Genomic DNA, 14199 nt, shown 5'->3' with positions numbered 1-14199 from the left:
TAGCTCGACCCAGGGCCTCGTCTAAGGAATTTTCACTGGGGGGGCCAGAGACTGAAGGAGCCAAACCTAGGGTACCCCCAAATCCTGTTTTCTCACCGGATTTAGACCACTTATTTTTCATCACAGCCCTGATACCATGATTTTTTTTTTGAAAACTAAAAAAAAATAGTAGGCCATCCGACCCATGCTTGTATACCTATTAGTTTATAGCCCCCTCACATTGCCCCATCAGGCAATAATAATCACACTTCTCGTTGTTGAGCGTGTGATTGAGTGGCAGTGCCTTGTCTAAGGAATTTGCATGCCGAGCCTTATGTCGAGGGCCCACACGCATATGTATTTTTTGCGAACCACATCGGTTACAGATGGGCCCCTCTGAGCGCTCGATGCCGATCTCTGAGGGCTAATGCCAACGTCTGGACCTATATTTCGGCCTCTATGGTAGCCCACACTGGTTTTATATGATCCATACCAGGCTTTAATGGTCAATCTGAGTGGAGACCGTATTTTCCCACTAGGGCCCCCTCAGACCAGATGCCTGTGTATCAACTTGGAGACTGATGGCTTCTCAGGTGGATTCTCCGTAATCGCCGTGGATCTTCAACACAACCTTAAGGTCGTCAGAGGCTATAAGCTAAACAAAAATGAAGATTACCCCGTGTAGTAGTGCTTTGAGGCCCGTTGGGACCCTAAGTGGCTGGCATTTGCCCCCCAGGACTCCATGCCGACTTCTTTAGATAATCCAGCTGTCAGAGTTCCCGTCCCCACAGACAGACCACCAATCTGGCATCTGCGCCTGCGTACGACCACCCAGAACGGGAGCCTGCTTCATTACGATTAGGAGCTACTCTAGCCGCACACCGGTGACCGTCCAGCCAGAAGTTGGACGCCGCTAGCGAGGACGACGATAGGCAAAAACAAGAGATTGGCGCCCCGAGGGGCGAAGACAGAAACAACAGATTGATACCTAAAGGAGAAATTGTTGCCGGTAGAGCCTTGGACTCCGCGTGGTGAGGGCACGCGTCTCGGTTATAACAGTCCGGGTTCGAAGCGCGACATCGCTCGATCTTTATGACCCTCCTGGCGAGTACATGGTTACCTACGGTTGGTGGCAGGCCGTAGCCATTCGAAGTCAGTGAGGGGACCGGCCGTGTGCGGCTATGTGCATACGTTAAACTTTGGGCTCTAAATTCTGCCATAGATCACGAATTGCGCGATCGGAGGGTAGAGGGCAGGGCCAACGCAAAGCTCTGCTTAGCGGGGGCTCTGTACTTGTGAATCCTTCCATTCAAAAGGTTCGGACTAAATTTATGAAAAAAGAATATCCGGGACACGGAGTTGGGCGCCTGAAAAGACGAAATGTAACGCATTGCTGAGCGAAAAAAAAAGGTTCAGGTAAACAAAATAAACACATAACAGCCCTAGGTAATGAGGTATTTCAATGTGCTCACATTGCATCGTTTCGTTTACGCATTTGTTTTTATGTGCACTGACGCCGCGAAATAAAAATTAGTTTGCCTTTTGGCTATTGCCGGCCCCCCCAGTAGTGACTTTTTGCCCTGACTGGGGGGGCCAGGTCGATGACTGCGGGGGTTTAGCCCCCCCAGTTAACATGTTAGACGAGGCCTTGGCTCGACCTCTGCACATTGAACCTGAATATTTACCTATTTGTTTGTTTGAAATAAGCATAGGTACTAGTTAGTGACATGGGATCGGGAATAGAAAGAGAATTTCCTGGCTTTCATGTTTTTAAATTGCATCTGTTAAAAAAAAAACATCACGACAAAAACAAGATGATTAATCCTTATAACCCATAAATAACCTAGAACCTACAAAACTGAAGGGCTTTAGCGGGGCTTTCAGACCCTGCTCTGTGGCCCCGGGCACAGCTGACCGAGTCGCCCACAATCCACAGTTTCGGCTGGGCGCCCGTCTCCCGGCTGCGTCGAGCGGCGACTGATGACTCCTCTCTCAGTCGCCGGGAGAGGCGCCGACGCCAGAAGGAAGCCAAGGAGCTGGAGCGGCGCAGACGCAAGGAGGCCAAGGAGCGCGAGCGTCTCAGGAGACAGCAGGAGCGCCAGGAGAGGAAGGAGAGACTCCGGGAGGAGAAGCGACTAAAGAAGCAGCGAGAGCGAGAGGAGAAACGGCGGCTCCGTAAACTGCAAAAGGCACTCGAGAGGAAAAAGAAGAGAAAAGGTATGGACGTCGATAGTATTCATATTGATATTGACGGAACTGTCGCATATTTGTGGTCAGTCGGCTGTCATAATTTGTAGTGGTGCCTATATTGTCTTGTTTCACAGAAATCGTTACTCCGAAAAATGGTTCATGTTTTTAGTCGTAAACTTTTTACGTTAAAATCTGGTACCGAAAGCAAATGTAAACATGGTGTGCTGCTTATTTGCCATAACGACTTGTTATCATCGGAGTCTGCACTCTGCAGTCTGCACAACATGCAGGGCCAATTTTAACTTCGATTTTTGTTTCAGACAAAAAACGGACATCTAAGAACAAAAATGCCTCTCCGGTCGTCATCGACATCCACCGCTCTCCGGGAGCTTACAACCACACTTCGGCTGATCCCGGCACGGCTTCCACACAGCACCTCCAGACCTCCACTACCCCCGCCGCCACCACCACGCCCAGTCCGACGAGTCAGGACCTGACGCCCACACAGGCGGCCTACACGGAGGCCTGGGTGACGGCTCCTACCTGGCTGGTGGGCTCCACACTAGCTGACCCGCGACTGGAGGCCTCGTCGGCCGATACAACCGGCAGAAAACGCAATGTCGATGATTATACTGACGAAGAGGGTGAGGAAGAGGACTATTATGATGAAGAAGATGAGGAGGAGGGACAAGAAGAGGATGAGGAGGAAGACGATTATGATGAAGGCTCTGATCCCGCTGAGGGTGCTGATGCTGGAAAAGAAGTCGAAGCTGATACTGCTCAGAGAGCAGAGGCATCACAATCGAATAGTGAAAATTCCTCGAACGGTAATACAGAACGTACGCAAGACAGTGACTCGGATGGCTCTGCGAATAATAAAGGAAATGAAGATGAGGACACAAACGAGCTCCCGGAGAGCGGAGACGAATATTACGATGGTGACGATTACTATGATGACGGTGACTATTACTATTACGATTACGAGGAAGGGGAAGAACCAAACGGACAATCTTCGCGTGACGAGGACCAGGATAGTGAAGATGTCCCGGTCCCAACCACACCAGCCACCACAGCACCTACTACCACCACTACCACAACAACCACAACCACAACTACAACACCTCCAACTACCACTACAACTACTGTGGCAACAACGACGACCACCACTAGAGCGCCTACCACAGCAGCCGCTCCCACGGCAAGCGGTCAGAGAGAACCATCCGTTGACCGTCGGCCAGCCGACTACAACGACCTCTATGACGACGACTACCTCGACGGAGCTGGGGAGGGTGCACCGGCGGATAACGGGCGCACCTCACCACCTCAACCTACCGAACAGAAGGAGACAACTGCTAGCACCAGCGACGATGATTACTACGACTATGGCACTGACGACTATGACTACGAGTACTACGACCAAGCCAACGAGATAGACGCAGCGGTCGAAACAAGGAGGCGTCCTCCGCCGCCACCGCCTGCGACCACCCGCGCGCCGCCGCCGCCGCCTCCGCCCCCTCCAGTGGTGACCGACCCCTCAGGGGGTCAGGATGAGGACCAAGAGCTGGCCGAGCTCGCCGCTGACAGAGTAGCTGCTGAGAAAGCCGAGAGTGCCTTCGTGGAGAAGCTACCTGATCGGCTGAATCGTACCGCGCTCGACCTCTCCTGTCTGAAGCTGTTTGGACAGGGGGATCTGCCACGAGTAGTGCCACCGGCCGTGGCGCACGGCGGCGTGGTCTCCTATAACAGGTCAGTGAGGAAGGGTGATATATTTGTACAGGACTGTGGGGAGTTGTGATTTCCTATAACAGCACGCCCGTGCGAGGATTCTATTCATTGATCGGTAGGGGCGGGGGTTGTGCTATATCATTTCGGTGGAAGTTCATTGGTATGGTAGGTAAGTGAGAAATGAGGATGTCATCAGCTATGACGATTTTAAGAGAACAGTGTGTAGGGGTGATATTTCTATGCCAATATGCACCGAACGATGTCGGTATCCACGCCTAGAACCGTGTCCGACCGCTGTCCACAGGGTGACCAACCCGGAGACTCCCAACAACGTGTACCTGGAGGCGCGCTTCATCTGCGAGGGAGGCTACGAGATGGCCGACGATCGCTTCAGCACCGTCTACTGCTCCGAGAGGAAGTGGCACGGAGTCCTGCCCAGATGCGAGCCAGTCGGTGAGAGCTCGCCTTAGTTTTCACTTGTTTCTCTCGGTGTCCAAAGTATTGCTTGTCTTATTGCTTCGTTTAAAAAAGGTATATTGTTCCCGAGACGGTGTAGAATCAAATCCATGTTGTAAAAAATCAGGCGTACAGCAACACATACCTACATGACTGCATGTATCTCCTTTGCTGTGGCTGATCTATTTTGCATGTTTTCATGCAGCACCGTTTACATGTAGGTAAGTGAAGAATTTCATTACTAAATTGATGATTGTTGGTTGATAACATTTTCAGCAACTAATACCCATACTTTATTTCATTTTGACGATCTTTTTCGACACATAACTTCCCCTCTTTCATCTTTATCGGGCTCAGTTAACGAAATTCGGCTGGTGGTGTCTCAGGCGCAGAAAGGATTGCACTGGAGCGTGGTGACTATATGAACCCCACTGAATCTGTTTCCAGAGGTGCCATCGGAGCCTGTCTGTGGCGGCGACAACGGCGGCTGTGAGCAGGTGTGCCAGGTCACCGGAGGTCAGGTCAGCTGCGCCTGTCACAGGGGATACCAGCTGGCCGACGACGGCGTCTCGTGCGAGGGTGAGTGCGCTTCACTTCTGTAAGAAAAGGAAGTCTGGACTGGGATCGTTTAACAACACCAAAGTATGTGTGGGTCAGGCATATGTCCAAGAAAGACTTCTGTGCAACGCACACTTTTGTCGGAGTTAAGCATCGGTCATGTACTGACTTTGATATTTGTCCTCCGTCTATTTCTGACCACTAACGCTATCATCTGTCGGATTCTGACTTATCTTCCCCTCGCTGTTGACAGATGAAGACGAGTGTGCCGGCTCCGAGGCCGTGTGTGACGGCGTCTGTTTCAACAAGCGCGGCTCTTACCAGTGCTACTGCCCTCGCGGATACAGGCTGGCTTCCACCGGCGACCAGTGCATCGGTCAGTCTGATCTCCGAGGGACTAGCTGTGTGGTTTCTTAGCGCGGGTTACAGGGGCCTCAGCGCAGACCATAGAGAGCCCTGGGCTATCGGTGCCCACGAGAAAGATTTCGTGTGTCCTCAGCTCTGTGTCGTACTGACACGTTTTCGTCGCATCATAACTGCATCGTCAATTGATGTGAATGTAAGTGCATGCGTTGTGTAATAGGCATACCTGATACCACAATACTTATTTCCTTCAAATGTAAGCATTTGACATCATGATCTCGTTGTAAATAGTTATGCGGCGACGCGCCGTTCATTCTAAAACCTCATTCTCTCCCAATGTGCTATTATCTGACTTTCTGACTGCGTTCCACCAGACAAGAACGAGTGCCTTCTGCGGAACGGTCACGGCCCGTGTCAAGACCAGTGTATCAACACAGAGGGCGGCTATAAGTGCTCCTGTGACGGCGTTCCAGGTGAGAGAACCGTCTGTCAGATACTCACTCCTGCCTCAGGGACCGCAGTCCGCCTGATAGTATCGATCCCAGCCAACAGAGTCGGCGTTTACAGACTTCTACCGCTGTACTGCAAAAACAACCAGAGCCTGTTTGCCAGTGTATTTTCCCTTTTCCTTCCCCATTTGTCTCCCCTTCCGTACACCGACTGACCAATGAGTAAATCACTCGCCAATACTTATCTTACTGATCGGCCACCGCGCTTTGTCATTAGCACCACTCTCACTTTAATCCGGCTTTCCCTCAGGCACTCGTCTCTCCTCTGACGGCCACACTTGCGAGGACCTGGACGAGTGTAAGGTCAACAATGGCGGCTGCTCGCACGGCTGTCTCAGCACGCTGGGCTACGTGTTCTGCACCTGTCCGGCCGGCTACCTGCTCGGAGACGACTGGAAAAACTGCAACGGTATGCAGTTTGTATTCTAATGCATTTACTCGGGTTGTTTTAAATTGGAGGATTGCTAACACTTTATCGGGATATGTCAATCAATTGCAGGGTATAATGAAAAGGTTAAATGCTAACCGTTCATCACCAGTCCGATACGATGCTTCTCGCATATTTAATAGGAAATTTATTTGCCTTTTTTATACTACGAAATGCAGTTAATCCCAGAGATGTAATCCGATGTGCTGATTAGGACGTTTACAAGAGAACCTCTGCCTATACACCAAACCATATCCTAGCTTACACTACGCATCGATACTTTGCCTGCAGATGTGGACGAGTGCGAGGACCCGTCCGTGGCCAGCCAGTGTGCGCACGGCTGTATCAACACCCCGGGCAGCTACCACTGCGGCGAGAGGAGGGCGCCTGACTGCCCGCACGGCTTCACCAGGGAGCCGGACGGCAGCTGTCTCGGTGTGTAAAGTAAAATTCTGTCCACGGGATGTGCTACGGACCTGTCTTTTTCGTCGTAAGTGAGGCACCGGTCTGCCTCTGTCCTCCGTTCCCTGTTTTCCATCCTCAGGACAGACAAATCTTTCTCCTCCACGCCTCTTTTCCCTGCTCCGGGCTGGACGGGCAGCTTTATCCCATGCGGGATTGCCCGCAAGAGCACGCCCGTAGCCGGGTGCGGTGAGTGCTTGGGGGGCTGATCGGCCTGCCCTCTGGACGGGCTCAGCCCCGGCGAGGCTCACCAGGGTGCCCGCCCAGACCAATGTCTCCCCCTAATTCCTATCATCCTTTCGGCCCTGAAATGGTCTCGTCGGACCGAAAGGGCCTATCCCATCAAGACAATCTGCCTCTGTGATTCGTTGCGGACCGGTATGTTTTTCGGGTATGTCATGGGACCAGTCTTTCTCCAGGGCATGCCTGGATATCCTCGGGGGTATACCATCTCAGGACCAAGTCATGGGATCCATGTGACTCCGGGGATCTGTCCGGGCAGATTGAAGGGTAGGCATATCCTCAGTAGTACAACAAGTCAGGTCCAATCCATTCGTTGACCGTTAATCACTGTGTTTGGTGTTATCTCTGACATTTTCCGTTTCGGCAGACATCGACGAGTGCGAGGACGGCTTTGGCTGCTCTCACGATTGTGAAAACCTGGAAGGCTCGGCCCGCTGTATCTGTCCGTATGGCTTTAGCCTCGGACCCGACGGGAAAAACTGCGAAGGTAAGAAGGCGGCTGTCTAGTACTATCTCAGTGAGGATTGGTCTATTTGCGGTGTATGCTATGAACCGGATCCTCCCGGACATACAAGAGCCTGACTCCGGGATATATTGAGGAACTGTTTTTACGAATATGTAATGGATTTGGTCCGCCTTTCGTGTATATCAAGCCCGTGACATTTATGTTGCAGAGCTTGACCATGATGTTATCTCTGGTTCTCTCCGGCAGATATAAACGAGTGTGAGTCTGGCTTTGGCTGCTCTCACGATTGTGAGAACCTGGAAGGCTCTGCTTTATGCATATGTCCGTTGGGCTTCAGGCTTCGGCCCGATGGCAAAATATGTGAAGGTAAGAGAACTTCAAATGGAAACAACGATGCTCTGCGCATTTATCATCATTGGTTTGTTAGTGCTGATTTTCGAATGTTGCTGTCAAGATGACACATTTTGTTTAGCTTGCAAGTTTATGCTAAGCTAAGACCGCCAAAGAAGCAGGGGAAATAATCCTAAGAAAATTGTCGGCGCAATATAATCGCTAATCCTTTACTAAATACTGCCTGGACGTAACAATAAACTTGTGCGTTCGTTTCAGACATCAACGAGTGCACGAACAACAACGGCGGCTGTTCATCTCTATGTCTGAACGAGCCTGGCTCGTTCTCCTGCTCGTGCCCACCTTCTGAATCTCTGGCCGACGACGGACGCACCTGCCGAGCTGACGACCCGTGCCTGGAAAACAACGGAGGTTGTCAACACACCTGCTCCCCGCGTCCTGACGGCCGTGGCGCACAGTGCAGCTGCCAGTCCGGGTACCGACTTAACGACGACGGCTTCACCTGTGGAGATGTGAATGAATGCGCTGAGGATGTCCATAAATGCGATCATCAATGTGAGAACACCCCCGGCGGGCACCAATGTGTCTGTTTTGACGGGTATCGTCTGGCGGACAACGGCCATACCTGCGAGGATCTGAACGAGTGTAGCGTAGCCAACGGAGGCTGCAGCGACATCTGCTCCAACGTTCCAGGAGGATCTGTGTGTGCGTGTCGGCCGGGTCGGGCCCTAACCGACCCCGACGGTCGACTGTGTGCTGATCTGGATGAGTGCCTGACGGATAACGGCGGCTGCTCGCACATCTGCCGTAACACGGACGGCTCGTTCCAGTGCGAGTGTCCGAGTGGTATGAGGCTAGACGATGATGGCCTCACCTGTCTAGACGTCGATGAGTGCGCCGAACGGCTCGATCACTGCTCTGACGAGTGTCGAAACACAGAAGGCAGCTACCAATGTCTCTGTCCCGAAGGATACCGGCTAGACGACGAAGACACCTGTCGTGATATAGACGAATGCGCCGAGGGTGGTGGTTGCTCTCACCTGTGTGTGAACACAGAGGGTTCGTTCCAGTGTGGCTGTCCGCCGGGACACAGTCTTGCTGCCGACCAGCGAACCTGCAGAGATCTGGATGAATGCCAGGCGGAACACGGGTGCTCTCACCGCTGCGTCAATACTCAAGGCAGCTACAGATGCTCGTGCCCTGCCGGTTTTGTGCTAGACGAGGACGAAGCCACATGTGTGGATCAGGATGAGTGCTCGGATGGTGGCTCAGGCTGCTCTCATCTTTGCAAGAACCTCCCAGGCTCCTTCGCCTGCGACTGTCCCGAAGGCATGCAGCTTCAAGAAGACTCCAAAACCTGTGTGGACGTCGATGAGTGTGCAGTTGATAATGGCGGCTGCAGTCACATCTGTATCAACCTGGAAGGATCGTCGGCATGTTCTTGTCCACCGGGATACGAGCTGGCAGAGCCAGACATGAAGCACTGCATGGACCGAGACGAGTGTGCGTACGCTGACGTGTGCCAGCACACATGCACAAACACAGATGGCAGCTACGTGTGCTCGTGTGATCCTGGATACCGCCTATCATCTGATGGCAGCTCTTGTGACGACATTGATGAGTGCAGTGAAGGACTGGCCGGCTGTTCAGAGCTGTGTGAGAACACTGACGGCGGATTCCGCTGCCTCTGTCCCGACGGGTTCGTACTGGAGCACGATAACCGCACCTGTTCTGACCTGGACGAATGTCTGGACGGCCGGGCCGGCTGTGAGCACGTCTGTGAGAACGTCGCCGGTGGGGCGATCTGCAGCTGCCGGGCCGGGTTCCGACTGGGAGAGGACGGCCGAGCCTGTCTGGACATCGACGAATGTGCTGACGGTGAGCGAGGAGGTTGCGATCACATCTGTGAGAACACAGACGGTAGCCACTTCTGCCGTTGCCGCGATGGCTTCCAACTAGCCGAAGACGGTGTCAGCTGTCTCGATGTGGATGAATGCGCAACTGGCAATGGCGGCTGCTCTGAAGAGTGCGTCAACGAACCGGGCGGTCACCGATGCCTGTGCCGGCCAGGATTCCGGCTGAAGTCCGACAACCGCACTTGCGCAGATCGTGATGAATGCTTCCAAGACGCTTACGGCTGCTCACACATCTGCATCAACCTAGAAGGAGGTGTATTGTGTTCGTGTCCCCCTGGAATGGAACTGGCGGCCGACAACCGCACATGCCAGGATCTGGATGAATGTGCTGACCGAAACGGCGGCTGTGAGCAGCTCTGTGTCAACATGGAGGGCAGCTTCCGTTGTACTTGCCGCACCGGGTTCCTTCTAGATCAGGATGGTCGCTCCTGTGACGACGTAAACGAATGCGATGCCAACAATGGTGGATGCGAGCATGATTGCGTCAACCTGGAGGGAAGTAGGAGTTGTGTGTGCCGACGAGGCTTCCAGCTAGCTGAAGACGGCAGTAGCTGCATTGACGAAGACGAGTGTGCGGCTCGAAACGGTGGTTGCTCACACGACTGTGAAAACGAGCCGGGAAGTCACCGTTGTTCTTGTCCGGACGGGATGCGACTGGCTGTGGACATGAAAACCTGCCAGGACATCGACGAGTGTGCCGACAACAACGGTCGCTGCTCGCATATCTGCCGTAACACAGCCAGTAGCTACGTGTGCAAGTGTCCTACCGGCTACAGACTTCAGGGCGATGGACTTACCTGCGAAGATCTGGACGAATGCGCGGAGAACATTCATGGATGCTCGCATCAATGCCTCAACACCGCCGGTGCTTTCGAGTGTCAGTGTCCCACTGGACTGGAGCTGGGCAAGGACAACCGGACCTGCACCGACTTTGACCAGTGTCTGGATATGAACGGTGGCTGCTCTCACATCTGTACCGACCTGCACGGTGGCTTGGTGTGCCGCTGTCCGGACGGCTGGGTGCTCGGTCGAGACCGACGCACCTGCCAAGACGTCGACGAATGTCGAGCACAGAACGGCGGCTGCGCTGAACTCTGTATCAACACGGAGGGCGGTCACCACTGCGGGTGTCCTCCGGGTCAGCTTCTGCAGCCAGATAACACCACTTGTCGTGCTGCCGCGCCTTGCGCCGACGACAACGGTGGCTGTGAACAGTTATGTACCGAAAACGCTGGCCTGGCCGTCTGCAGTTGTCAGTCAGGCTACGAGCTACAGCCGGACAAGCGTTCGTGCAGAGACGTCGACGAATGTGCGCGTCGCCGCGGTGGCTGCCATCACCTCTGCCGAAACAAACCTGGGTCGTTTGAGTGCACCTGTCGACCGGGATACACGCTGCAAGAGGATGGTGTCACGTGCGGCGCCATCGACTACTGCGCTGAGAGCAACGGCAACTGCTCCCACATCTGCCTGAGTATGATGGACCGTGCCCACTGTTTGTGCCCGCCGGGTCTGCTACTCGGCCGGGACCGACTGACCTGTCAGGATGTAGACGAATGTCGTGAAGCACCCGGTCTGATGTGTGCTCAGCTATGCGTCAACCTCCACGGCTCGTTCCGATGCGGCTGTCACGATGGCTTTCAACTAGCCGCAGACAACAAGTCCTGTACGGACATCAACGAGTGCCTCCAGGATAACGGAGGCTGCAGCCACGTCTGTATCAACCTGGCCGGCGGTCGCAGCTGCGTCTGTCGACCGGGCTACCGTCTCCTCTCCGACGGACGCACCTGCCACGCGCTGGACGCTTGTGCTGTCGATAACGGCGGCTGCTCGGATGTCTGTACCTCACAGGAAGGCCGCGCAGTGTGCTCCTGTAAGGCTGGCTTCCAGCTGGGGCGCGATCAACAAACCTGCGTGGATGTCGACGAGTGTCTGGAAAAGAACGGCGGTTGTGAGCAGATGTGTGACAACACTGCCGGCGGCCGCCTCTGCCGCTGCCGTGCCGGTTTCAGGCTGGACGAAGACGGAGTCAGCTGCCGCGATGTGGACGAGTGTGCCAACAATAACGGCGGCTGCCAGCACGAGTGTGTCAACGAGCCAGGGACGTTCCGCTGCCGCTGTCGTCCCGGCTACCGAACGCACTGGAGGTGAGAGGGATACCGAAGGGCTCTGACTGAAGATAAGGGACTACTGGAGGGGTTTCACTGTAAACGAAAGGAATGATTCGCCAATTCTAGAGGCCCTGTTTGGTTTAAATAGACAGGATACGAACGGAGTTAGACATTTCATTTGCTCAGTTTCCAGTTTCCAGTCCAATGCTCCCCTTAGATACCCGTATCAAATGTTATTAAGCTTTCGTCTCTCAGATAAACCTCTCAAATATATTTTCCCGTCGCCAGGGATCAGTCTCAGTGTCGAGACGTCAACGAGTGCGCCTACGAGAACGGTGGCTGCGCCGAGGACTGCTACAACACCGAGGGCAGCTACAAGTGTGTCTGCAGCGACCTCTACCGGCTGGCTGAGGACGGACGGTCGTGCATACGTGAGTATAGTGCACGGCTGTGAATTAGTGTTTGTCTTCTTACGTTCCACTAGGTCAGCCCGCAAAATATCGTTTCAATGTTTTACATAATCGGATGCTGACGGCCTAAGGCCTTCACGAGGAATCATGTGTATACCTGCTCGGGCTGCTAGAAAGTAGAAATCATCGGAGCTGAGCTGGCTCTCGATCAGGCAGTGTTTAGTCGCAGTGACCCGACCCGTGACCTGACCTGACGTCTGCTGTCCCAGCGGCCGATGACGGCTGGTGCCGGCCGCCCACGGCTCCGGCCCACAGTGACTTCATCTGCGACTCGCCGCTGGAGAGCGGGGTTCGATTCCCGGTGGGTACGCAGTGTCGGGTTCGCTGCCGGCGCGGTCGACACCTGGACGGAGACGGAGTGGTTACCTGCGACCGGGACGGACGGTGGCGCGGAGCAGCGGCCAAGTGCCGGCGACACCAGCCAGCTGGGACGCCGGACCGGACCGATCGCCGCCGGCCCAGCACAGGTGGGTGTGTTGCTGGACTGCCCTAGCGAGTGAGCTTATCGCGATATTTTATTCTTTCGACAACGAACTCATTATAATTTCATGAGAATGCAGGGAGAGATCTGCTGCGATTGTTGAAGCACTGCGTTCTAGCTGTTTCTACCCATGACATTAGTCCTCCAACCAAGGGAATATTCAACAATGAATCGCCATAACCTCTTCCTTTGTGTCATCTTACAGCGCTGGCTCCGTCGCCGTCTCCACCTCTTCCTCGCGGAGGGATGTGCTCGGCCATCGCCCCTCCTCCGCACGCCACGCTGCGGCCGCGCCGCTGTCTGAGGGCCGACACCCGGCCCGGCCGGCGCTGCTACATCGTCTGCCAGCCGGGGTTCCGTGTGCGCGGCCGGCGCCGCCTCACCTGCCAGCCGGATCTCAGCTGGACGTTCGAGGGACGCCACGAGCCGCGCTGTGTGCCGCGGACCGGCGCTCAGAGGCGGAGGAACGGACGCAGACGGGGTGAGATAGCGGTGGACGGGACGGGAACGGGATAAATAGCAGCGGATTGGACGTAATCGAAAGTAAATAATCGATTTTGTTTGTGCTTATTTGAAACGGTGTATTGATTATTGCGAGTGTGGCACTTTACGAATGCGAGATGTTTCTTACCTTACCAATTATCAGATGCGTTCGTTGCCATACCTCTAATGATGAATCTTAACCCGCGCCCGGCTGGGGTCCTGGATTTCCACGCCCTGCTGGGGGGGGGGGGGTTTGAACACCCCCTTCTAACTCGGCTCCTGGGCCACGTAACGATACGCGGAAGGCGGCGTTCGAAACAGCGTCAAAAATAATGAAGGAATCACTTCGGTCAATTTTTTGGTCAGGTCAAAGGTCAGGTCACCAGAGGTCATTGAATGCAAAATTTTGCCGATTTCCAGGTCGGATGTCAACAATTTCTTAGAATCTAGCGCATAACTCGGGAACCAATAGAGCTACAGCGCCGCGGAAAAGCGCATTCGATAGCCCTTTTAACGCCTTTTCTGAATAATTCTCTCAGATTTGACCTAACGTCAACGGTTTTGCCTGCAGGGGGCAAAAACTGCAAAAATAGCCGATTTTTTTCAGAAACAGTTTTTCTGCAATAACTTTTGATCCAAGCCTTGTACGAGCTTACTTTTACCGGCATCGTGTTCCTCTTGTCAAGACGCATCGGATGAACTATAACTTGACCTTGAAAGGTCAACTCGAAAATTTAACCTCAGGTCAAGGTCATGACCTGACTGGAAAGGGTCATGTTGCATATCAGTCGATCCGTATCGTCGAGCTGAACGCATCTAAGGCGTTTTTATCGCTCTAGCATGCCTTTATCAAAAGTTATTTGCGAAAAACTGTTAGATACCATTCGTGACCTAAGATGACCTCAGGGCATAAACAGGGGTCACGGACATCATTTTCATGTTCAGTGTGTCTAAACCACTTGTAATTCAGTGTTTGGGAGTGTATAATGTCTTTCGTCCAAAAGAGGCGCAT

At 53.7% G+C, this 14199-nt stretch overlaps 1 protein-coding gene across 3 annotated transcripts in view; it reads left to right on the top strand.

Annotated features, from left to right (window-relative positions):
- Positions 1–14199, top strand: part of LOC122364206 (fibrillin-2-like) — a 52284-nt gene that overhangs the window by 30767 nt on the left and 7318 nt on the right. For all 3 annotated transcript variants that reach the window (XR_006253522.1, XM_043334373.1, XM_043334379.1), the window contains exons 4-17: positions 1916–2196; positions 2490–3915; positions 4199–4347; positions 4798–4929; positions 5162–5284; positions 5646–5744; positions 6031–6189; positions 6499–6642; positions 7280–7399; positions 7625–7744; positions 7988–11789; positions 12042–12184; positions 12433–12690; positions 12910–13185. Coding sequence is in view for 2 of the 3 variants with exons in the window: in XM_043334373.1 (XP_043190308.1) it covers positions 1916–2196; positions 2490–3915; positions 4199–4347; positions 4798–4929; positions 5162–5284; positions 5646–5744; positions 6031–6189; positions 6499–6642; positions 7280–7399; positions 7625–7744; positions 7988–11789; positions 12042–12184; positions 12433–12690; positions 12910–13185 (7232 nt within the window). In the remaining variant the exon portion in view is untranslated. The remainder of the gene's footprint in view (positions 1–1915; positions 2197–2489; positions 3916–4198; positions 4348–4797; positions 4930–5161; positions 5285–5645; positions 5745–6030; positions 6190–6498; positions 6643–7279; positions 7400–7624; positions 7745–7987; positions 11790–12041; positions 12185–12432; positions 12691–12909; positions 13186–14199) is intronic.

The sequence above is a fragment of the Amphibalanus amphitrite genome, unplaced genomic scaffold (genome assembly GCF_019059575.1).
Source record: "Amphibalanus amphitrite isolate SeventyFive unplaced genomic scaffold, NRLGWU_Aamphi_draft 000027F_arrow, whole genome shotgun sequence".
NCBI lineage: Eukaryota > Metazoa > Arthropoda > Thecostraca > Balanomorpha > Balanidae > Amphibalanus > Amphibalanus amphitrite.
Note: the sequence above shows the minus strand (reverse complement) of the source record. Positions and strands in the feature narration are given on the sequence as shown.